General features: G+C 40.6%; 1 protein-coding gene across 11 annotated transcripts in view; it reads right to left on the reverse strand.

Moving 5' to 3' along the window:
- Positions 1-2,121: 2,121 nt before the first annotated feature.
- The window catches only part of TRERF1 (transcriptional regulating factor 1), a 319,667-nt gene continuing 295,442 nt past the window's right edge, over positions 2,122-26,346 (reverse strand). For 8 of the 11 annotated variants that reach the window (XM_016431075.2, XM_056818241.1, XM_056818244.1 and 5 more), the window contains 6 exons: positions 20,035-20,123; positions 18,315-18,428; positions 15,921-15,962; positions 12,623-12,823; positions 8,703-8,911; positions 2,122-5,597 (listed from right to left, as the gene is read on the reverse strand). In XM_016431075.2, the coding sequence (XP_016286561.2) occupies positions 5,279-5,597; positions 8,703-8,911; positions 12,623-12,823; positions 15,921-15,962; positions 18,315-18,428; positions 20,035-20,123 (974 nt within the window). In that variant the 3' untranslated portion in view covers positions 2,122-5,278. The remainder of the gene's footprint in view (positions 5,598-8,702; positions 8,912-12,622; positions 12,824-15,920; positions 15,963-18,314; positions 18,429-20,034; positions 20,124-26,346) is intronic. The other 3 variants (XM_056818246.1, XM_056818249.1, XM_056818247.1) reach the window with 1 other exon arrangement.

Here is a 26,346-nt window from a genome sequence, read left to right on the forward strand (position 1 = left end):
ATGTGACTGCTTCAGGAGATTCCTCATTCACAGTAATGGAGACCTTGCTGACCACTCTAACCCCTTTATTTTACAGATGAGGAAACTGATCATCATTTTCCTTTACTCTAGACAATTGGGTGTTAAAGGATAACATAATGACAACAGCAAGTAACTTCTGTATAGGATTTGCTACTGCATACAAGAAGCCTCTGTAGAGCTGAGGGCAGGAAAGGAGACCCCCCCCCCAAGAACTTCTTAGGGCACAGAGAGGTGGAATGGTGTCCAAAAATTAGGGTACTCTGCAAGGTTTTTGTTTTGGGGTGCATAATTTAAAATTTTGACAAAGGGCTGAAGTTGTTTCTCATCAGGTAGAAGGTATTTAGGTCTTTGTCATCTATGATGTCTTTTAAAAAAATTCTACCAAAGAAAAAACACTGGAGGGTAAAGTCCTTTATGTGAGTGTATCCACTCACCAGAAAAAAGTTATAGAATTTGAGAATTGGAAGGGAATCCCTACTATACCATTTTTTATAAGTGATCTTCCAACCTCTGCTTAAAGACCTCCAAGGAGAGAGATTCTACCACCTCTCAAGGCAGCTCATTTGGACAATTCCTTTGGAGGCAGCTAAGTGGATCAGAGAATGGATAGTGTGTTGGGCCTGGAATCAGGAAAACCCTTGTACAAATCCAGTCTCAAATACTTCCTAGCTAGGTGACCCAGGAAAAGTCACCTAGCTTCTGATTGCCTCACAAAAGATTCCACTGGAGGAGAAAATGGCAAACCACTCTGTCTTCTGGCCAAGAAAATGCCATGAACACAATTCAATGGTGAGGAACTTTCCTCTGACATTAAACCAAAGGTCTGCTCCTTAGTAACTTCTGTTCATTATTCCTGGTTCTGCCTTTTGGACCCAAACAGAACTGACTATCATGCCCCCCTGAATTTTCCCTTATTTAGGCTAAACATGCCCGGTTCCTTCAACTGATCCCACCTCCTACAGAAAGCCTTCCCTAATCCCTCTGAATGCTAGTGTCTTCTTTCTGCTAAGGATTTCCCATTTATCTTGTATATCTAACTTTGTATATACATAAAGTTCTTTTTCATAAACTTTATTTTATGCAAATTCAACTTCACATAAAGAAATCTACTTTCCAAAAAAAAAAAAAAACAACCCCAAACCTCTCCTCTCATACTCCTCAGCTGAGCCTCCCATACACCCACCCACCAACCAAAAAAAAAAAATCTTTCAGGCGAAAGCAGAACAGACTAATGGAGAAACCATCACCTCTGTTACCATCCAAAGATAGCCTTGGCTTCTCTGAGATAAGAGACCTTTGCCTCACTCTGCCCACCTGCCAGTGTCAGCCCAAAGCGTGCCAGTCTTTATTCAGTCTGAGCTCAAGTCCCTTGGGGGCTGTGTGTCAGGTACTCTCTGGCCAAGTATATCTGCCTCACTGGATGTCCTTCTCCATTCTGGCCAAGTCCCCGTGTGTCGTCTGGCCTTGGGCCCCTTCCTGATCTTCCAGCTTTTTTTTCTTTGTCCCTGGCTTCCAAGTGTCCCCGAACTATGTGCTGGCCTCCTCCTACCACAGGCCCATGAACCCTTCTGGCCTCCTCCCATCCCTAAATTTGCATCATGTAAAAATCATTGTGGGGGATAGTTAGTGCAACTGAGGTTGTGACATATTCAGGGTCACACACCTAGGAAGTATTTAAGACCACAACTGAATCCCTGACTTCCCATACTGAGGCCTGGTGCTCTATCCACTGAGTCACCTAGCTGCCCCAAGTTATCATTTCTTTAAATGTGGCATCTCTGAAAATTCTATTGTCATCTGTTTTAAATTGCAAAAACCTGTCTCTAGGCAAAAAAAAAAATCTTGAACCTTTACCTTTTAAGGAATGCACCTTTTTAAAAGATCAATCTATAAAGTATCTTTATTTGTTACAGAGGATGTTTATATAACTTTGCTTTCCAACCTCAAAAACAAAACAAACAAGTAAACAAAAAAACCCTTGGCCATTTCAAAGAATTTTGACTTGCCTTAACAAAAATGGAAAAAAAAAATCAAGGAGACTTCTTTAGCAAAATGTTATTATAAAATCCACTAGAAAATACTGTCCCTTTTTGACTGAAATGTGACATAAAATTCTTTATTTTTTCTTTCTTTAAAAAAAAGCACACATACACACAAACACAACACATCACAAAAGGAAATACTATGAATATGTCATACAAAGAGCTTTGGCAATGTACCAAGTATACTGCATGCTGGGAAAATACAGCCAAACACACCAAAGATCATGAAATCAAACTCAAAACCGGCATAAACTTGAATAAATTACATCTAGCAAGGAGAAGGCATGCAAACGAGCCGTTGAGAACACTTTTGAGAACAGAACATCAGGAAGTAATAACAGGAACTGAACATAACCACAACTTTAAAATGTTGTTTTCCTTTTTAATACATTAAATTTTTTTTCAAAAATACTCTTCTTTACAATAGAACTCCTAGAAAATATTTACACCCTTCTGCTAATAAAATATAACAGCAGTTAAATATATCTGAAAATAAGGTGGGCTTTTTTTCCCCATAAAATATATCTGTTCACTTTTTCTGTACAAGCTTTCTCAAAGAGGGCTAAATTCACTAGTGAAAACATCTGAAAGTAAACATCAACCTTGTTGAAATCATTAACCGTTAAAGATGAAGTGTTTTTTTTTTCCTTTTAGAGGGGAGGAAGCCAAAACAAGATATTGATGCAGGCAGAATCTTTTTTTTTCTTAACAAAAAATAAAAGTAAAAAGGGTAAGTGCATTCTTTTCATACAAATTTGATTCTCTTATGTAGAAACGATCAGGAAATATTAATTCAGGACCCGGACCCGTCTGTCTGGGAGGGGAGAATTCTTTGGTTATTTCACATCAATAGTATTATGTGGAACCAAGTGGAAAGTTAAATAAAATTGTGCCAAGTGGAAAGTTAAATAAAATTGTGCCGTCTGAGTTTTGTCTCTTTAATGTTGAAAATTGGTATATATGGGTCATCTTTAAATAATGCACTCGCTGCTTTTATAAACTCTGTGTTTTTAAGTTTGACAGACATCCTTTCAGATCCCAGAGGCTGCTGTGACCTTGGCCCCAGAAACAGAGCCACCTTAGAATTATTCTACTAAATATTGTGTCCTATCCACATAAGGGCATAATTGGTCCAACTGTGACACTCAGTAGATGGAAGATCCTGGGTTGAATAGTTCTGGAACAGTTTCACAACATGGGGGAAACTGCCAGAAATCCCTCAATACATGCAAAAAAAAAAGTTCATTTAAAAATGCATGAAATCTGAGGTCTCAAAACTGATCTGAAATGGCAATGAATGACACACAACTATACATATATGTATGTATACATACAGATACATATGTATATTAAGCAGAGGAAGAAGAAACCGAGGAAATTCCATTTTTTAAAAGCACAGTTGATTGAAATGAGGCTCATTTGCTTATATTTTTGTCATTCTCTGAGGTTTTTGTGCACAAGCTAGGTATGAGGCCAAGCTGCCTGTGTGACGATGATGACTTTTCCTGGAGAGGCGTTACCTGGGGGTTTTGAAAGGCCCCTGTAAGAAGTGGCCAGGCCCTTCCCTCCTGAAAGTCCCTTACTCCTTCTCTAATCCTGTCCAAGGCCAAGCCACTGATGAGGGTCAATCACTCACTAGATTGGCACAAGGAACCAGGGACCTCAGAGATAAGAGAATTAGAAAAGATGGGTGGGGAGAAAGGTGGTCAGGAGTCCCCCCAAAGGTTTAAAAAGTCACATGGCATTTATTTTACAGTGGTTGTCTGAGAACTCTGTTCCCTACCAGATTGGGTCCCAATCCTGGAACCTACCTAGTTTCTCTAAGTATCATGGAAGACGGTTCGTCTTGTCTGAAGTGGAAAAGTATCTGAGCTATTATAAATGACTTGCAAAAGAGTTGAAGATTTATTCCTTTCAAGTATGCACAGTAACACTGCTGTCAGGGTCAAGGGAAGGGGGAACCCAGCTGTGTCTTGAGAGAATCCTGAAAGTTACTTTAGGAAATCATTCATATTAAGTATATTCCGGGTCTGAATCCTAGGACATCGTGGCCAAAGGGATGCATGGAATCACCATGAGCCTTCACTCAATTATTTCCCATTTATTACCACTAGTTGGCTTGGCAAACCCCTTTCCCATCCCATAGTTAGTGCAGAGGTAAACTTCAGTCCAGCATCTGAGCCTAAGCTAAATCCTAATGAGTTTTCACAGTACTTCTAAATGGCCCAAGGTCTTATTTTGGGCTCCCCTGAACAGGGGTCCTAAAGGGAATATGAGCCTCCAACCAGCTACTATGTTCCATAAAGAAAAGCCTTTTTAAGACAAATCCTTACCTTTGGGAGTCCACAACTCGCTCGTCTTCCCTACAAATGGAAGAACTGCCCCGCTTCTCCATTCGTGTACCTCCCTTCTTTAGGCATGTAGCCAGGGATCCTCCTCTCCCCGTCTAATACCCCAGGAGGGTCAGGTCACTGAATATGAGCCTCCTAACCAGTATTTCCTTCCCAAGCAGGTTCCTGTCCTCCCAGCTCAGGGAATGGCCAATGACTGCCTTATTAAGAACCCAATGGAGAGAAGCCTGAGAATACACAGCACATCGATTCCTGTAAAGAGAACCATTGACGAGAAAGGCAGCGGGGAGATGGACCTTCATTTCACATTGGCTCAACTTATCCAAGGATGTGTTTGAAGGAATGACATAAAAAGACTCATTTTGCCCAATTTACTGCATCCAGCTACAAAGACATAATGGGATATGGACTCTTGCGTGGCCCGAGTCCTCAACCTAAATCTGTAGCACCCTCCATGTGAACGTGTGAAGGGATATGGGAAGCTTTGGGAAAAATGCAAACGTGAGGCCTGAGATTTGAGATATTTCCAACAAAACGCCAGGGTAGGGTGGGGGACCCATCTTCAGTAGCTGTCAGGAGTTAACTCGTGAGAACATTACCCAGATGAAACATTTCTTAAAGATATTTGTGCCAATTATTTATTTCCCCCCACCCCCCACAAAATTTTTTTCTTTCTCTTTCTTTTTTTTTTTTAGAAAAGGGAAAAAAATAAGGATTTTCTTGTTTTTTAGACCTGAATAAAAGGAACTCCTTTTAAAAACAGGTAGTTTAAAATAGTTGCAAATGAAGCAGGCAGTCATGGATTCCTGACCAGTAAGGATGAGCTCCAAGGGCCTGAACTGTCTCTCGGAGACGCGGGGTTCTTTACAGTTCTGTGTCACCCTGAAGCAGAGTGGTGTCATCATCCAAGAGGAGATCTGTGCCCACGACTTCAGTCTGTTCCATGACACCTCCCAACTCCTGGACGACATCGTCACCAAGAATGTCCACATCTTCCACATGTTTTATTAAACTCAGATGGTCCAAGGGAATCAACCCAGGTCCCACTGGCCCAGTAGTCCTCTCGATAGCAGCTGCCATTTCGGCGGCGACTGCAGCTTTCTGGGCTTTTTGCCTCTGTTGTTCTTCCTGTTGCCTGTGGGTCTTCATGTGGGCATTACGGCTTTTGATCTTGAAAAACACCCTGTGATGTCAGAGAGATGAAGATAGGTTCATGAAGTTCACAATGACATTCAGTTTTTCCATATCACCCTCTTCTCATTAGCGAGGCATTAAAAGTTACACCATATTTAATATTCATTTTTTTAAATTCTGAATTCCAAAACCTCTCCCTCCCCCAATCATTGAGAAGGCAAGCATTATGACATCAATTTCACAAAAAGCCATGCAAAATATATTTCCATATTAGCTATGTTGCCAAAAAAAGGAAAAAAATATCTATGCTTCAATCTGTACCTAGAGTTCATCAAATCTATCTCTATCTTGATAGCATTTCATCCTGAGAGCTTTGGAAATGTCTTTAAAAAAGTTTTTTTAATTGATTAGTTAATTCAGAATATTTTTCCATGGTTACATGATTCATGTTCTTTCCCTCTCCATCTCCCTCCCCACTCCCAGAGCCAATGAGCAATTCCACTAGGTTTTACATGTATCATTGTTCAAAACCTATAGGAAAAGTCTTGAATGAGGGCAAGTAGATGGCACAGTGGATAGAGTGCCAGGTCTGGGGTCAGGAGGACCTGGGTTCAAATCTGTAATCAGACACTTTCTAGCTGTGTGATCCTAGTCAAGTCACTTAATCCTGAATGCATAGCCCTTGCTGCTCTTCTGTCTTAGAACTGATACTAAGACAAATGGTAAAGATTTTTTTTTTAAAGAAAGAAAATAAATGTCTTGGATTATTCTATTGATTAGAGTAGCTAAGTCTTTCACAGATGGTCATCACTGCGGTATTTCTGCTCACTTTGCATTGGTTCATATGTGTCTTCCTAGATTTTTCTGAAACCATTCCCCTCACTATTTCCAGTAATAGACCAGCAATGATCATATACTCCAACTTGTTCAGTCATTTTCCAAGCAAGAAGACTACTGTGAGAAGAATGTTGCATCCATCATAGAGTCATAGGTCTAGAGATGGAAGAGCATCTCTAGGCCAACACCTTCATTTTACAGATGAGGAAACTGAGGCCCAAGGGGTTAATTGACATGCATGATGTAACAAAAAACACGCTGGCTGAGGAATCAGAGGACCTGTATATTAATATCCTATCTCTGTGACTTTAGGCAAAGCATCTCCCTGGACTTTGGTTTCCTTATATGTAAAATGAAGGAGCTGGAGGATATGGACTTGAAGATCTCTTCCAGCTTTCCTTTTATGATCCTAAGGACCAGAGATGGAATTGGAACCTGTGACCGACTGACTCCAGATTCTGAGTTCTTTTCACTGAACCATGTTGTTGGTGCTATTCTGTGGTGAATTTATTAACTGTTTTTGCTTCATTGTTTTTTTCTTGTCATAAGAAGTTATTAAGAGTAGGTTAGGGAATTAATTTAGAAATGACAGTGGGTGTCAAAAGAAGAAGCATCAATAAAACTAACTCACGGACTTCGGTTTGGGTTTTTTTTTTCCATTTTTTTGTTAAAAAGATTTTCCCCAATACCTCTGCATCAATCAGGAAAGTGAAGGTTCAGAGAGGCTCTGTGCTTTGCTAGGGATTCAAGCATAGCTGATGGAGGAGAAGGGTGTAGAACTTGGGGTTCTTTTCCCCCCAGTTCAGCTGCCTCACAATATGGGGAGGAGCCCTAGCTTCTCCTTCATGGTGGCTTGGGGTGGGGGGGTGCTTGAAAGGCTCTCTCCTGAACTCTGAAGTGTTCCCCCTCCCATTCTCTTCTTATATTTTCCTCCTATTTCCTGTCTTTCCTTCTAGCTAAAGCCATGGGCTTGCAGGGAGGAGTGGGAGGAAAATAAGTTGGGAATCTTGTTCTGTGTTCAGGGTACACAGTGGTAAGAAAGTCACATCAGAGACAATAATGGAGGGCATGGAACTACTGAAGGTTGAAACTAAATTTTTTTGGATGATGCCTCCAACTGGAGAGATAAGAGGAGCTGAGAGGACAAAAAGAAGAGGGAATGGTCTAGTCAAGGCCACTACATATCTGCCATTTTTTCAACATTTACTTTCTGTCTTAGTAAATTACCTGTTTAAACCAGATCCTTAAAATAACAGGCATTATAAGTAAATGCCATAGTTAATAATAATAATAAAAGTTGGCATTTACATAGTGCTTAAAGGTTTGCAAGGGCAACTAGTCAGCTCAGGTGATGAGTATGTGACTCTGGGCAAGTCACTTAACCTCTGTTTGTCCAGAGATCGTTGGCTTAGTGGATAGAGCTTGAAGTTAGGAAGACAAGTTCAAATCTAGCTTCAGACACTTCCAAACTGTGTGACCTGGGGAAAGTCACTTAACCTCTGTTTGTCTTAATCCACTGGAGAAGGAAATGGCAAACTACTCCAAAATCTTTGGCAAGAAAAATCCATGGACAGTATTAAAGAGCTAGACATGACTAAACGCTTGTAAAATGGGTATAATAATAGCCATCTACCCTACAGAGTTGTTGTGAGGATCAAATGAAATCATAAACTGTAAAGGACTTAGCACAGTGCCTGGCACCCAGTAGGTGCTATAGAAATGCTTATTCACTTGTCCACTGCTGCATTAAAGGGAAGAGGCTCCTTATCTTGACTCTTCTTCAGGATCTGGGTTGTTCATAATTAGATAATTATTTTAAACCTATCTAATATTTCATTAATATCTATTAATAAATTAATTATAATTAGATATCATTCAGTTTTGTTCATTGTCAACAAATATTAATAATATATAATGAACACGGTGGTAGAGCCCAAGAGAAAGATAAGGTCTAGTAAACTGTAGTTTTTGCTCTCAGGGAGTTTTTAATCTAATAATGATGAAATAAAACTTGTAGGTAGATGTATATAATACAAAATAAGTCATCCTGAATGAAGAAAATAGAAGAATTCTTGTTAGTTCAGAAGAAGGAAAGCTCTTGGAATCTACAAAGACTTCTTGGAGGGGGAGGAATAGGTGTTTGGCCTTAAAGGATTTTAGTGGGTGGCCATGGAAGGAATGGGAACAGAAAAATCCAGGCACAGGGAGCAAATGTTGAACAGAGCTTAACCTAGGGTCTTACTGAACAATTAGACCTGAACCCAGGGCAATGAGAGGGTTCCAGAGGATTCAATCAGTCCATCCTCATCTTACTTACTTTCCACATTCCTTGCAGGGGAAGACAGTGGTTGGGTCGGTCTCACCACTCGTTGTGCTGTGAGCTGGTGAGCTCTTCACAGAGCAGTACCCACTCTGGGCACCTTGTTTCTGCTTTGCAGGGGGAACTGAGCACCGGGCTTTGGCAACCTGGTTTGTACCACCGTGGATGCGAGCATGGCCGTTCAGTGCCTGCCGAGAACTGAACACCTGGGTGAGAAAGAGAGCATACGTGTCATTTGCAATCCTCCAAATAACATTAATAATAATAATAATAATAACCAACATTGGAGGAAATTCAGGGTTTCCTAAGGTTCCTGGAATACCCTTAAATGAAGTTGAAGCCCAAGGCATTGGAAAGAGCTGGCATGTATTCTGGTCCAGTGGGCGATTGAGGAATCTTTGCTTCCTAAACTCGCTGGTTTTCTTCTCTCAGTCAAGACCAGAGACAGCACCCGGGAGGTTCTAACCCTTTTATCTCCAAAACTTCTGCCCTGGAGTCCTTCTGACCACACAGGTCACTGGTTCCTCCAGCCCATTATTTCAGGCAGGTTCTCACACATGTAGAGAGTTTAGTCTCCCTTCCCTAGGCATCTTCCAGTAAGGAGGGGAGGTTTTAACTCGTTTTTCTCTGAAACTTCCACCCAGAGGCTTGCCATACTGATTAGCTCACCTGGCCAACAATTTCAGGCAGGCTACCTCATGATGCATCATTTTATTCCTTCCTTCTCCCCCTGCCACCATTTCTACTTTCAGTTCTAGAACCATGATCAAATCAATTCTGCCATTGCTGCTGGGAGGTGTATGTCAATCGACTACCCTACTGCTCTACTAACCATTCTTATAACGGCCACACCTGCTTTGACCATCACTTTCCTAAGAGCATTCTCCTCCTGTTAGAATGGAAACCCTTTAAGCCGTATGACTTTCAGATAGGTGATATACTTAGAGAACAGAATGAGACATACTTATTTTTGTACGTGGCCTTTGCAAGAATTTATTTTGACTATGCATAACTGTTATAAGGATTTTGTTTTCATTTCCTCTTTAGTTTTTTAAAAATTATATTAGAGTGTAAGTTCCTTCAGGGCAAGGACTGTCTTTTGCCTCTTTTTTATTTAAACCCTTACCTTCCATCTTACAATCAATACTATGTATTGAATCCAAAGCAGAAGGGCAGTAAGGGCTAGGACCTTTCTTCTCTAGGCCTGGTTCTCAATCCCCTGTGCCACCCAGCTGTACCCTTTTGCCTCCTTTTATATCTCCAGTGCTTAACATAGTGCCTGACACATAGAATGTGCTTAATACATATTTACTGGGAAAAAAGGACAAAGACTATCTATTTTTTTAGTATTTGTACCCCCAGGCTTTGCACATGGTAAACACTTAATAAATTCTTTTTTTTATTCACTTAGAGGGCTTTAAAGATTATAAAGTGCATTACACATATAATCTCATTTGATCACTCTGTGTTAGAGTTAAAGTAGGTCAGTCAATAGTCTCATAGCCAGTGACAGGTCAGCCTTAGGCTCTCCCACTAGACAGGAGGGAAAGCTGGTAAGATGGGTACCCTGCCCTCTCGAAACTTTCAGTCATTGAAAAGATATCACTTTGGCAGGCAAGTTTGACAAGAGCAAAGAAAACAAAGGAGAAACACACTCAAATGAAAATTTATCATAAACACAACATTAGGGAAAATCCCACTCCACCCCAAAGTCAGAGACTGACATTTAAAGCCAGGCCATTTATGCCAGATTTGGTCTCTGAAATACAGGTAAAGAAATAATGAAAAGCCAGTGGTGACTCCTAGTCTACAATGGATAAAGATCAATGGACGCAAACAAGTTATACCATCAAAACACAAACTATCCATAAACATTTGAAAAAATGCTCAGCTTCATTAGTAATTAAAGAGATGCAAATTAAAACAGCTCTGAGGTGCCACTACATGCCTCAAACTGGCAACATTTTATTAGAAGCAACAAAACTTAACATTGATGGGGTTGGGAACAGAAAAACTAACTCACTTTTGGAATAATTACAACTAAAGAATATCTCTGGAGAGCAATCTAGGTATATACAAGCATTATAAAAATAATCCATAGGGGGCAGCTGGGTGGCTCAGTGGATTGAGTCAGACCTAGAGACGGGAGATCCTAGGTTCAAATCTGGCCTCAGACACTTCCCAGCTGTGTGACCCTGGGCAAGTCACTTAACCCCCATTGCCTATCCCTTACCACTCTTCTGCCTTGGAGCCAATACACAGTAGTGACTCCAAGATGGAAGGTAAGAGCTTAAAAAAAAAAAATCATACCCTTTGCTTAATTTATGTGTGCACAAATAAATAGGAGCTTACTGTTTTCAGATTTTCATATGTAATATGTACGTATGTATAAAAATCACACTTTCTCCCAAGCAACCTAAATGTCCAATAACGGTGTAATGTAATATAAATAAATGGCAATGTATTACTATAACAAAATTTGTTCAGTCATTTTTGTTGTGTCTGACTCATCATAACCTCATTTTGGGTTTTCTTGGCAAAGACATTGGGGCAGTTTACCATCTCCTTTTCCAGCTTTATTTTACAAATGAGGGAAACTGAGGCAACTAGGGTTAAATGACTTGCCCAGGGTCATATAGCTAATAAGTATCTATGGCCAGATTTTAACTCAGGTCTTCCTGAATCCAGGACCAGTGTTCTATCCACTGTGCAATCTAGTTACCCTTTATAATGAAATATTAAACGCAATCAAGAATAGCAAGTGTGATAAATAAACAAATCTGGAAAAGCTTTATGAAATAACGCAAAGCAAACAAAGCAGAGTTGGGAGAAAGGCACACACACTAATTATATCTGTAGTAAAGGAGAAAAATGAATGGATAAAGAATCTTGAGGAAGGTTTAGAAGTGGCTAATATGCATTGAAAATCATTGAAGTGTAAATAACTTATGAAAATATAATTAATTAGTTGTATTGGTACCCAAAGTCACATTTTTAATAAAAGTTAATTTTTTTAAAGAAAGAAATTATTTAAAGACATAGATATCATTCATCATTCCAGAACCAAATCACAGGCCCCCAAATGATCTCTATGAGTACTCCAGGTCATCGAATATAAAGAGATACAAACACTTGATGCTTTAGATTTTGCTTTAAAAATTTTTTTAACCTAAATCTCTGAGAGATGAAGTATGGCAACCTTGAACTCAAGATCATTAGACTTGGGTCAAATTCCACCTCAGAGGTTTACTCTCTTCTATTTGCCCTTAGAGAAGACATTTTTTAAGTTCTCTGGCCCTCAATTTATATATCAATAAGATGAGGGGTTTGGACTGGATGACCTCTAAAAATTCCTTTGAGCACTAAATCTATGATCCTCTTTATTCTGGCTTAGTATTTCAATAAGAAAATACTTCTGCTTTTATCTAAGGTAGTGATGGCGAACCTATGGCATGGGTGCCAAAGATGGCATGCAGAGCACTCTCTGTGGGCACTCAGCCACCTTCCCTCCCCAGTACTCACCCCCCATCCCCAGAGCTTGTTACTAGAAAAGGCAGGTCCTAGGTTCAAATATAGCCTCAGACACTTCTCCTAACTGTGTGACCCTGGGCAAGTCACTTAACCTCACTACCTAACTCTTCCTGCTCTTCTGTCTTAGAATCTATACTTAGTGTTGATTCTAAGACAGAAAGTAAGGGTTAAAAAAAAAGCCATTAACCACAAAAGATCTACCACAAATGAAATTAAAGTAGCCACAAATAATGATCCAGAGAGGCAGGGATTCTACTTGCAAAACTGTGATTTACATCAAATCTTTCTGGGAGCTCCTATTAGTGAAGGCCACTTGCATTTATCCTCTTTCCCCTCTCTCCCCACCCAACACTAGCTTCTCAGTTTTAACACTGAAAAACACTTACAGCACCACAGTTTGGCATTTCACAGACAAAGGAGACGGAGGAGGGTGTAAGGCTCTGAAGCGATGGCAGGTCTATGGGTGCCACAAGCGTGATGGGGGGAGGATCTGGGGACTTCTGCACATCTGGGTCATCGTCCTTTGTGGACTTTCTGTCTTCTTCCAGGTCATCATCATCTTCTATTTCCTCCTCTTCTTCACTTGTCTGGTCACAAAAGGGCAAAGATAACAAAAGGGAAAAGGGAAGAAAATCCCCAAATGTCATTTTTGTTGAGAAGCAGAACGGAGGTGGCTAGGAAAGAAATGCTAAGCAGTATGTTCCCATCTCTCTCACCTCATTCCCCTTCATGGGAGCTCAAAGTCTTGCTCTATAAGCTTTGGTTCTACAAAGTTCTGGACTTTAGGACTTTAGGACAAGGAGGATGCTTCTCTCCCCCCCCCCCCCCATCCCCACTTCTTTGAACTATTCTCAGTAGATTCATGTGCTTCAGATAGGGATTTGGATTACTCCACCTTGTTCAGAAAAGGACCATATAAAAGTGACTGGGGGGGGGTACAGCTGGGTGGCTCGGTGGATTGAGAGTCAGGCCCATAGACGGGAAGTCCTGGGTTCAAATCTAGACTCACACAGTTCCTAGCTATGTGGCCTTGGGCAAGTCACTTAACCCCCAGTCCTTACCACTCTTCTGCTTTAGGACCAATACACAGTACTGATTCTAAGATGGAAGGTAAAGATTTTTAAAAATAAAATAAAAGTTACCTGGCCCTTTCATTCTAAGATCTGTATTCAGTGTATAATGGGTGTCATATTTCTTGCTTTATCAAAAGGGAGGGAGGGCACAGAGGGAAAGAATTTGGAACTCAAAATAAAAATTAAACTAAAAAAAAAACACCCTCTTAAAAAATCTGTATTATCTTATACCCAGGTGTATTGTGGGGGTGGGATTCAGATACAGTGTGAGCCCCATTGGAACAAGGATAAGAACCAGCTTGAAAAGTTAATAGAGGAATATTTTTTAACTTTTTATTTTAAAATCCTTACCTTCTGTCTTGGAATCAACTTCTATCTTGAAATCAATCAATACTGTGTATTAGTTCCAAGACTGAAGAGTGGTAAGGGCTAGGCAATAGGGGTTAAGTGACTTACTTGCCCAGGTCGCACAGCTAGAAAAGGCCAAATTTGAATTCAGGACCTCCCATTAGGGGAACTTCCGGTTAGTGTTCTCTCCTGGGTCTTCTTCCTATCTCTGCTTGGCCGGTGTGCCAGCAGCTGTCTGGTCCTTTTGGGGGACAAATGCTTAGGACCTGGATATCAGGCCAGTGGTGGCGGCACATGCCTATCATCTCTGATGCTGGGGAGGCTGAAGTAGGCTAAACATACTGGGTGTCTGTATTTCTCTGGCACCCATATAATGAGTTCCTGGGAAGAGGAAGTGGCCAGGCTGCCTAAAGGGAGGAGTGGTAGTAGTCTCTCAGAGCTTATATTCTAATTAGAAATAGCTAGCAGACTTTCTTGAACAATAGCACTTGATTTGTCTATTAAGGAATGCCTCTGTAGAAAGGGATCCTCAGTGAAAGGGAGGAGTGATCAGCCAGGTAATATCTATCACTGCTGATCAATAAAGGGGCCAGTCACTATACTACCAGCCTAGGCAAAATATAAACACCCAGCTTTGAGGGCAGCTACATGACTCAGTGTATACAGCCAGGTTCAAGAAATGGAAGGTCCTGTGTTCAAATTTGGCCTCAGACACTTCCTTGATGGGTGACCCTGGACAAGTCACTTAACCCTCATTGCCTAACCCATACCTTCTTCTCCCTTGGAACCAATACACAGTATTGATTCTAAGATGAAAGATATGGTTTTTAAATTTTATTTTTATTTTTTTAAAGTCTTTAAGGGGGTAGGTTCTAGGTTCAAATCTGACCTCAGATTTCTAGCTATGTGACCCTGTGCAAGTCACTGAACCCCTATGACCTAGCCCTTTCTGCTCTTCTGCCTTGGGACCAATACATGGTATTAATTCTAAGACAGAAAGTAAGGGTTTAAAAAAAAAAATCCAGACTTAAAAAAACCAAAAATTTCAAAAACTCCAAATGCCCACAAAACCTCAAATATGAATGAAACAATATATTAAATGTAAATTCCATTTCTCAATCACTTGGAATTTCCCTTTCCTTCTCTCATATAATATACCAAGACTTTCTTACAGCGCTGATTTATTCTAAACAACAAGAAAGTAACAAAGTAAGTGAGAACTATTAGAGTTAGGCCCAATTTATTTTATTACCGATTTCTAGAGAACTCTAGAGAAGTTACTGTCTTATAGGAAGAGGGGGGAAAATTTAAATTATTAAAATTTTTCAATACTTTTTTCTTGTTCTATTTTGGAATGCCAATGCCACAAGGTGGCGATGGTGATTCGAGAAAGACGGTGGGGAGAGTGGATCTGGCACATACATGCTTTCACACCGTATCCTGCGCTCCAGCCTGAAGTCTTCCAGGATTTGGATGACTGACAGTCTTTCCCTTAAAGCCATCCATGCTCCAAGCCTTTCTAGCTTTGACTCTATCCCATGTTAGTGCTATCTGTGAACAGAACTGCAGGGTCTCCTCTCTGAAGGTAATGTGTGTAAGAGCATAAACATTGGATCTAGCTTAATCATTAAACAACCATTATTCTCATCTGATCACCCCCAACAACTCTTTAGAAGGAGGCAGTCTAAAAATCATGGCACCAGGAAACCAAGTCTCGGCAAGCCAAAAGTGACTTGCACAAGGCCGTACAGTTAGCTTGAAGCAGGGTGTGTGTGTGTGTGGGAACCTGATCCCAGGTCCAGTGTTCCCTCATCCATATGACATTTCTTATTACTAGAAGCTATGTGGGGCACCCAGTATTCTGACTTCCTAACTGTGTCATGAATGAGGAGAAGGGATAACTTGGCCCTTTCCCTGGTCTCCTGGAAGCTCCTTGCCATTGGGGGTGAGGGGAGAGGAAGGGCCACTCTATGTGATAGCTTTTTAGGCATTCCCAAATACTCAAATTGAAAAGGAAGGGCTTCTAAAGTAGGAAGCTGCCTTGATAGAAATCCAGCCTGTCCCTGCAGGGCAGCCAAGTGTATTTTCTGACCCTGGAACATGTTAACTATTGAAAAGAGAGATCTGCTACCTAGTTTTGGTTCAGAGAACATCATCTTTTTTCCTCATTCCAATCACCTGCGTTTTAACTTCTATTTAACTTCCTTCTCTCCCTTTTCTTTCTCCTTTTACTCTCTTCTCATGCCCTCTCAAACAATCTTACCTTTGTTCCACCCAGAGGTGTCTTCCTAAGTGTGCCATTGACCTGGGGGAAGAAGGAGGTACAACCCAAATCACCCTTCCCAGCTAATAATTTCCCAGGGCCAATGTCTTCAATCCCAACCACATCCCCCACACCCATTCAGGCCAAAGGAGGAGACAACAGGTTTAGGGAAAAGAACTAGACCTGAAAGGAACAAATGGATGAAGAAATTCCTTTGACCAATGTAGGTCTGTACTTTCTGCAATTTCTAGTCTTGGAGAGTTGTTTGTCTTCAGTAGCAATATCAAACTCAAGTAGAAAATGAGGGAAGAGAATTAAACCTAACCTAATGACTTAAAACCCCAACAAATTCACATTACCTAAGTTTTATTTTTTTTTATTTTGTTAAGTATTTCCCAATTACATTTTAATCTGGTTGGCCTGTATGCTTGACACTTATGACCTGGAGCCCTCAGAGATTAAATGACTTGTCCAGAGTCATACAACCAGGATATTGGACAGGCAGGAAGTGAACCAGGATTTCCTGACTCTGAGAGCAATTCTATAGCTACCTCTCATAAAGCTACCTCTCCAGAAGTCCAGGACTCCAACTTGAGGCCTTTCACAAGCCAAAATTTTCCATTTTCCTTGAGTGACTCTGAGAAGGCTTATATAGTATTTTCCCCAAGGGCAAGAAGAGACCTGAGTTACCTACGTCTCTGGCCCTGAATCAGAAAACTTATCTCATGTAAGCTGTTTTGTTCTTCCTGAACTCACAGGCCATGCTGGTGTGGGCACCTCTGGCATAGTTCCACTACGAAAGCCAAGGGTTTGCAAAGGAATATCATCTTACTGACTTCCCCACTCCATCCTTATATACCAACCCAACCTTCATCCATTCATCCATTTTCTTCCTTCCTTCCTACCATTCTTCCTTCCTCCCTTCCTCCCTTCCTTCCTTCCTTCCTTCCTTCCTTCCTTCCTTCCTTCCTTCCTTCCTTCCTTCCTTCCTTTTAAAAACTCTTACTTTCTGTCTCAGAATCTGTATATTGGTTCCAGCACAGAAGAATGGTAAGGGCTAGGCAATGGGGGTTAAGTGATTTGCCCAGGGTCACACAGTTAGGAAGAGTCTCAGGCCACATTTGAACCCAGGACCTCCTTGTCTGTAGTCCTGGCTCTCAATCCACTGAGTTACCTAGCTGCAAGGAAGCCTTTCTTAATCTCTCTTAATCCTAGTGCCTTCCCTATGAAAATTACTTCCTATTTATCCTGCAGATAGCCTGTTCATAAACATTTGTTTTCTTGTTATCTTCCAAGTTAGACTGGGAGCTCCTTGAGGGGAGGGGCTGTCTTTTGTCTGTATTCCCAGTATTAGGACAGTGCCTGGCAAGCAGATGCTTAATAAATGCTCAGTGACTAACTGAAATCAAGAACCTCAAAGAAGCGTAATACTGCCAGCAATCATTATAAGGAAAGTGTTGTTTCCAAATGAAATAATATTAACATTTATTTTTAGTATAGACATCTGTGTCTACATATCTATAGGTGGAACTATAGAGGCTTCATGACTACAGATCATGTTTCAGGGTGGGGGAGCTTGTTCTCTGGTTCTAAGCCATAGAGGAACAAGATAATATTTCTGCCATCACATTATTTCTATAACCTTTGTATGACTTCTGAAGACCCTTAAGAAGGTTTCAAACATTCTGGTTATTATTATAAAAATAGCAAACTACAGGCCTTCAACATATTGAAAAAAAAAGTATAAATTAACAGATGACTAAGTTCTGTACCCCTTAACAACTGGGAAAATGGGCTTTCTTCCCTTTCAAAAGTATGCCATTTTGCTCATTTACAGAACACAATTTAGTTTTCTGGAATTATAGGATCATAGATTTAGAGCTGGAAGGGACATTAAAAGGCTTCTAGTCTAAACCTATAATTTTATAGATGAGGAAATTGAGGCCTAGAGAACATGGGATTCTACTCATGGTTCACACACAGACAGTTAAGTGAAAGAGGAAAAATTAGAACCTGGGCTCAGTGACTCCCAATTCAGGGCAATTCCCATGTCAGAATCAGAACTCAGGAACACGTGGCCCACCCTGGGGTCAGCCATATTCAGATGACCCTCTTCTACCCAATTCAAGTTCAGGGTGATCTCATTCTTTTCCAGCCTAGCTGTGGGATGACCCAGGGCATTAGAAGAGCAGAAATCAAACATATTTTCAAAGAAGGGGCCCTTGAAATGAGGGAACTGGATGTTAAGCTCTGCCTGGTGAATGGACACTTATCTTTTGCTTATTTTACAAATCATATTTATAAAATTTTATAAAAAATAACTCCCACCCCCTTATTCTATGAGCTGGTGGGTACAGGTGGGAGATGAAAAGGGGAGGGGGTACCACCACTTACCGCGCAATCATCTATGATGTCAGCAAGGCGCGTTCGATGTTTCCGCCCTAAGCGCATGATTTTTTTCCATGTGTAGTAGTACTCAACACATTGGGCCACAGTCTTAGACTTCACCTGGAGGGAAGGGGGTGGATTTGTTTAGTTTTCAGTCAGTCAGACCCTTCTAGTAGTCGACTTTTTTTCAATGTATGGTAGCTTTTTGTTTTGTTTGTTCAAAAGACAAAAAAAATCCCCTTTATATCAGTTGGAGTGATAGACAAAGGGAAAAGAAGGTATGAGCTGCTAAATCACTTGGTCTGGCTCCAAGGAGACAGAGAATTTTTTTGCCTCCCTCCCCCTAAATAAAAGCAGATGTGGCATAAGATTCATTGCTCCAGCCTTTCTGTCCATCCTTCTTTTCTGCCAGGTCTGGCTCAACTCGATACTCAAAGGAACTGGACATATGGGGCAGCAACAAAAAAAAATGTTTTAATGGAAAATTCCAGGTACTTCATATTATTGTCAATTTCTCTTGATGTATTTGTTTCCCTAAACTCTTTTTTCCTTTTATTGTTTGTCATAATGGATGACCATGGGAGAGAAAAAGAGGGAGACACTTCTGAGAAGGAATTGCTCTCTAGGAGGAGTGAAAGAGGAAGATTCTTTGGACTATGGGTTGAATTTTGGAAAGGGGAGGGATATTTTATAAAGGATAGCTTTTTCTGGAAGGAGGAAAGATTTCTTGTTATACAGAGTGGTTCTCTGGGAAAGAGGGTGGAGAAGGACACACTGGAAAACAGAGAGAATGTAATAACAAAGATAATAAAAATATTTTTAAAGCCCCAGAAATAGGGATAGGGCTCTATCCTTGAGAACAAAATGAAGAACTTTGCCCTCAAGGAGTTTCCAGTTTACTAGATGAAGGACAAGATATACCATTACATAATAAGTGCATTAGAGGGATACAAAATAAATGTTATGTGAGGTTTTAGCTGGGAATAGGGGTCTTGGAAGAGGTACATTATCATGTGTCTTTAAAGGATAGATGAGAATTTAATTAGTGTAGAGAAGACAGCATTCCAATCATAAGGAGTAGCTTGAGACAAGGCTTAGAGGCATGAGAACACTGTTATGTTCAAGGCACAGAGCTGTCCAGTTTTCCTGAATAACAGCACAAGGCAGGGAGGAAGATGAAAACAAGGATGGAAATATAGGGCGATCTCAGGTCCTAGAAGGCTCTGATGGTCAGGGAAAACATAAGAAGGAGGCAATAAGGAGACATTGAAGATTTGTGAAATAATGGGGTAACATGACCAGATTTATGGGAAAGGAAGATTAAGTTGGCAGCAGTAGGAAGAATGGCTTGGAATGGGGGAAAAGAGCTTTGGGAAGACCTAATTTTAAAATACCTTAATATATGCTGAGGGCCTGTACAACGTTGGAGATGGTATTGAAGCAATGTTTCAAAAAAGAGAACGAACAGGTCTTTCTAATACTTGGTAGGGAGGAAGAAGAGTCACCAATAACCCTGAGGTTTAAAAAATGGGTAACTGGATAAATGGTGACAGCAAAGACACACAGTAATCTTTAGTCCACACTATATTGCTGATTGATGAATTCATTGTTTATTAGTTGCTGCATTAAAAGTTTTTCTTTCAAACTGGGGGCAACTCATACACATTAGCCCATATACAGTGGCTTGGAGAGGTTGTTTCATTTTAGAAAAGAAAAGCTTTCTTACCATCTTCTGTACAAAAATAAAATCTTTGCTGTAAGTGGCTAGTGCTTTGTTAAATAGTTTTCTTTCTAGGGAGGTCCACTTGTCCGATCCTAAGATAAAACACAAATATCACATAAACATTTAAACTATTTCCTGCATGACTCTCTCTCCCCATAAATCTCTCAGTGTTTTCTCTATATTGGTTATAAACTGCCATCAACCATGTAACAGAAAGCAGGAATTTAGAATACATTAGTCCTCAGTTCACACCGTGCCCTTAAAAATGGCAGCACTTTTTGGAGGACTCCTCCAACCACCTTTCTAAATAAGGAAATCTTACCTCTTGCTTATTTTTCACAAAGATGCTACAGTGGTTTTCTTAAAGTGGTGATGATGATGATGATAGCTAACATTTATATAACACTTCTTCACAAATATATATATATATATATATACACACACATATATATATATATATATACACACACATATATATATATATATATATATATATATATATATATATATATATATATATATATATATTCTTCACAAAAATATATAACAAATCTTCACAACAACCCTGGGAGGTAGATGCTATTATTATCCCCATTTTATAGAAGAGGAAACTTGGGTGACTTGCCCAGGGTCATCAAAGCTGGTAAATATCTGAGGTTGGATTTGAAATGGGATCTTCCTGACTCTAAATTCAATCCACTACACCTCCTACCCCGCCTCCCACTGAAGATCTAGTAGGGCATAATGGCAGAAACCTGTAATCCCAGGATCTGGGGACGCTGGTGCTAAAGGATCAGCTGAGTCTGAGAAGGTAGGGTTAAAGTTGATCAAGTGGGAAATGGAGGGCCACTGAGAGGCTACTAAGGAGGAGCTAACCAACCCAGGTCTGAAAAACTGAGCAGGTTAAATATTCAGTGATAAGTAGTGGGATGTGGGCAGTCAGTGACTGCCACTGGACTTCCTGGCTGAGGGAGATCCATTCTTCCCCCTCTCATCCCCACCTAAATCTTACCACTTCACTCCCTTATTCCATAAACTCCAATGGTCCCCTGTGGCCTTTAAGATCAAATCTTAATATCTGATATTATTATCCTCTTTATATAAATTGTTTATCTTTATATCAATACGTTCTTCTTTAGCCTTTAAAGTCATTATCGGTCTGGCACCAAACTACCTTTTCAGTTTTATTAAAAGTAACTTTCCTTCCGACACTTGGGGATCCCGCCACACTGGCCTTCCTGCTCTTCCTCACACACAACATTTACTCTTCCACCCCCCAGGCCACTGCCCTGGCTGTCCCCTGTGTGTACAATGCCCTCTCTCCTCATCTCCACCTCTCATAGTCCCTGCTTCCCTTCAAATCCCTGCTCATGATGCTACCTTCTACATGAAGCCTCACTGACTGCTACCTTCCCTGAAAAAATTATCCTCTATTTATTTTGCATATACTTGTCTATATTTATGCTGTTTTCCCCAATTAAAGGTAAACTCCTTGAGGGTAGAGATTGTTTATTTTTGTCATTTTACCTCCATTGCCTAGCAGATAATAAATTATTCCTGAATCATTTCAGTCGTGTCTGACTCTGAGCCCACTTGGGGTTTTCTTGGCAAAGGTATTGGAAGGGTTTGCCATTTCCTTCAGTACATTTGATAAATGAGGAAGTTGGGCAGAGTTAAGTGACTTGCTCAGGACCACACCACTAGTAAGCATCTGAGGCAGGATTAAACTCAGATCTTCCTGATTCCTCCCCACGCGTACGTAGCATGCCACTGCCACACTGACAGGATAGAATGCCTGTCGTGGAGACAGGAAAGACTCACCTTCCTGAGTTCAAATAGGGTCTTAGACATTTACTAGCTGTGTGACCCTGGGCAAGTCACTTAATCTTATTTGCCTCAGTTTCCTCACCTGGAAAATGAGCTGGAAAAGGAATAAAAAACAATCCAGTATTTCTTCTAAGAAAACTCCAAATAGGGTCATGAGGAGTTGGACATGACTGAAAATGACCAAACAACAACATAATAAATAGATGCTTAATGAATGCCAGGAGGGGGTAAAATGATTGATTACTTTGAATGGATCAAAAGAGAAAAGGTGAGTTTGCAAAAGATATGCAAGAGTCCAGGGCAGAGAACTCGTGCAGACGGGCTACATTAAAGGCTGTCTCAACTTCAGAACCACCAAGTTAGTTCCCACCCCTGTGTTTGTGCCCTCATCACCTCAGCCACTCAAATCCTCTATATCCTTATTCATTCTGGTGCTGGGCAGCCAAACTGCTAAAATGTCTCGTACCATTCACTCTCAGCGATGTGAGTTTACCACCAGCACCAGATCCAGCTTTTGCCAGCCAGCAGGGGCTGGAATCTCCTAATCCCTTGATAGACATTAACTGATTTACACTTAACTGCCCTGCCAAGCCCCTGAGTAGTGATTTCAGGTAGCCACCATCCCGCCGGGTTTTCTTTGGCTTCTGGATGGGGGAAAGCAGAGTCCCCAAAGAAGAATGAAAATAAAAAATAACTGGCATTTATAGAGGCGGTTAACATTCCCCGCTGGACGCCAGCAGCTAAAAGCTCTCTTCCAATGTTCCTGGCAGAGGGAGATCACGGCCTCTTCTCAGTGGGTTCAACAAGCCTCTTGCCCTTAATATACTGATGAGTGAAGCCATCAAAAGGAGCCGGCCCAGGCGGATGTCCGTACCTGGGAAGTGTCAGCACCTCGTGGAGGAATTGGATGAAGTTCCCATGCACTAAGTCTCTTCTGGCACACCGAGACGTGTTGGCAAGAGAGCGTGAAGTCACAGTGGGATGGTTACAGAGGCTGGCGGCCGGCTCCTCCATGAAGCCATTTGGGCATCCCAGTACCATTCCCCTCCCTGATTATCCCCAGCACACAGCGTGTGTCCCTCCAGCGGAATGCAGACATCTCATTTATGTCTTTGTACCCCAAATGCCTCGTACATAATAGATGCTTGCTAAATTGTAAATCTGCCCTTTGGGGGGGGGTTGCTAGACCTGTGATTTCATGGATCAAAATATCCTTTATGACAACATTTGTAAAACCCAGTAGAATTGCTTATCAGCTCTAGGAGTGGGGAAGTAAGAGGGGAGGGCAAGAAAATGAATCATGGAAATATATTTTTAAAAAAAGAAATAAAAGGACACAAAATTGGAAAAAAAAAGAAAAAATCCTTTACTCTTGTGGATTGACAAACATTCACCCATGTATAATCTTACAGATGTTGAAAGGGGCAGCTAGGGGGCTCAGTGGATGGAGCAGGCATGGAGTCAGGAAGACCTGGGTTCAAATTTGACTTCAGACAATTTCTTAGCTGTGAGACCCGAGCAAGCCTTTATAGGTCTTCTGTCTTAGAATTGATACTAAGACAGAGGGTAAGGGTTCAAAAAATTAAAATTTTAAAAAGTAGACAGAGGCATAGAGAATTTAAGTAATCTGTCTCGTGTCAGAGGCTGGGCTCAAATGTCCTAAATGGAAGGCCAATCCTTTAGCCAATATAATATACCACAGTGACCCAGAGTTGTCAAAAGAAAACTTTGCTTTAAGGTTCACAAAATGCTTTCCTCACAAATTCCCTATAAGGTCAATAGTGTAAATATTATCTCCATATTACAAAGAGGAAATTCAGACATGAGGCATTAAATGGGCTCATGGTCACATATCAGTGTTAGCAGCAGGAAAAACTTATAGTTCATGGATCTAAAATGGCAGAGACTTCAGAGATCATTCATTTAATCTTTCACATTTTATAGATGAAGAAACTGAGGCCCAGGGATGTTAAGTGTTTTATTCACTTAGGAAGCATCCAAAATGGGATTTGAACCCAGGACTGATGACTCAGAATCAGTTCTCATTCCTTTATACTGTACCATATTGCCTCCCATAAACCTAGGGGTTTTTTTTTTGATTTGTTTGTTTTTTTTTAAACTCTTATCTTCTGTATAAGAATGGACACTAAGGTAAGGAAGTCTTAAGAGTTCAAAAGGTTTAAAAAAAAAAAAGTGAAAGGAATGCCAAAGTAATGCTACAAAATTAATAGGGAAGTCATTCATGCTCAGCCAGGTATGTCATGGAACAACATAAAATATACCATTTTTCTCTAACAGGTGAAATGAATGAACCCCTTTCTTCCCTCCCCAACTCAAATCTACACGTCTTCAAATTCCTTCTATCCTTCCGGGTCCAAAGTTTTCCACTAAGTCTTCTTTCCTTCTGAGGTTGTCTCCACTCAGACTGATCACACTGCTTAGACCCTGGGGGGAATTTCCTGCTGTCACCCCCTCCTGTCCCAAGGAGCTCAGCAGCCTTTCTCTCCACTATACCCCCCCCCCAATCTCTTACTGGGGAATTCACTATATGTTGATATTCCTGTAAGCACCTTGTTCTTCCAGTTCATCAACTTCAACTCCAAATTCACCCCATAAATAGTCACACCCTAAATTTCCCTACCATCCACAAGGGTTTCACTTTCATGGTCAAGAATGCAGAAACTCTTCTATCTGACCATCATCTCCTATCATGCCATCTTTGTCCTCCCCATGACCTCAACCTGTGGGGGCTCTCTCAGGGGATTTACTTTCCTTCCCTCTCAATCTTGATCTTGATTTTGTATTTAATTATCTATGCAGATGGTTCCCAGATATTTATTATCCAGTCCAAAGCTCTCTGCTGACCTCCAGGCTCCCATCTCCAATTGCCCATTGTGCATCTTAAACTCAACATAAATGAAACTAAACTCATTCTCTTTCCCCCAAAAAACCTCCCTCCTTCCAAAACTTCCATATTACTCTTAAAGTCAGGCTCAAAATCTAGCTATCACCTTCAATTTTTTCCTCTTTTTCACCCTAACTGATTATACTGAAATAATCATATATATATATATATATATATATATATATATATATATATATATATATATATATATATATATATATACTTTTTTTAAAAGGTTCATGGATGCCAAATTAAGAATTCCTGTTAAGGCAGCCAGGTAGAACAGTGAATAGAGCATTGACCCTGGAACTAGGAAGCTCCGAGTTCAAATCTGATCTTAGATACTGGCAGTGTGACCCTGGGCAAGTTACTTAACCCTATTTACCTTGATTTCTTCATCTATAAAATGAGCAGGGGAAGGACATGTCAAATCACTCTAGGAGGTAGCTAGGTGGCTCAGATTGAGAGCCAGGCCCAAAGATGGGTGATCTTGGGTTCAATTCAGGCTTCAGATATTTCCTAGCTGTATGAACCTGCACAAATCACTTAACCTCCAATGCCTAGCTCATTTCACTCTTCTGCCTTGGAACTAATACTTAGTAGCGATTCTAAGTCAGAAAGTAAGAGTTAAAAAAAAAAAGAAAGAAATCCTCAAATTATTCCAGTATTTTTGCCAAAAAAACTCCAAATGGGGTAATGAAGAGTATGACATGACTAAAATAACCAACAACAAATACAAGGAAAATCTGGTTTCATGTAAATACACAGTGGAGGAGGGGTGGTGGCCTCAGACACTTCCCGGTTGTGAAACCTTGGGCAAGTCACTTAACCCCCACTGCCTAGCCCTTACCACCCTTCTGCCTTGGAACCAATACATAGTATTGATTCTAAGGTGGAAGATAAGGGTTAAAAAAAAAGTAAATATGCAGTTTTAAAAATTTTTATAAGCAAATAACATCTTAGTATTATTATGAAAATAATTTTAACTTCATGGATCCTGGAGGAAGCTTGGAAGCATTAGGATCTCTGAAGTTATCTAGTGCAACTTCTCATTTTACACTAGGGTAAACTGAGGCCCACAAAAACTAAATGACTTGCCCAAGATTACAGAGTAAGTGATAAGAGGCAATATTGCAAGCCAAACCCTCTCACTTTTCACAAAAAAGTCATTTCCCTTCCCCCCAAGTCCCTCAGTTTCCTCATCTGTAATATGGCGAAGATGGAAGATGATACATGAGGCAGCCACTTCCCAGTCCTTGTGGAGAGAGCACTGTATAAATGTGAGCTGTCAGCATTACCTTTGCCTAACCCATAAGCTCTTCCTCTCCACTCTCCAAATCCATCATTAATCCAAAACCAAGAGGAAGGCTTTCTGGGCTCTTTCTCCTGTCTGATGGAGCTTTGATGTAAGTGACTGTTAATTTAGGACTTTTTGGAACCTCTCAGAATTTAAAAGAACTTGTATTCAAAATATGAAGGGTTTAATGCTGGTTTGAGATTCTCCTTCCCCACATTTAATCTCGGTGCCTTACAAACTCCCCATTTACTAAGTGCCAACCAATTAAAAAGAGCAAAGGGTTAAT

Source organism: Monodelphis domestica, chromosome 2 (genome assembly GCF_027887165.1).
Source record: "Monodelphis domestica isolate mMonDom1 chromosome 2, mMonDom1.pri, whole genome shotgun sequence".
NCBI lineage: Eukaryota > Metazoa > Chordata > Mammalia > Didelphimorphia > Didelphidae > Monodelphis > Monodelphis domestica.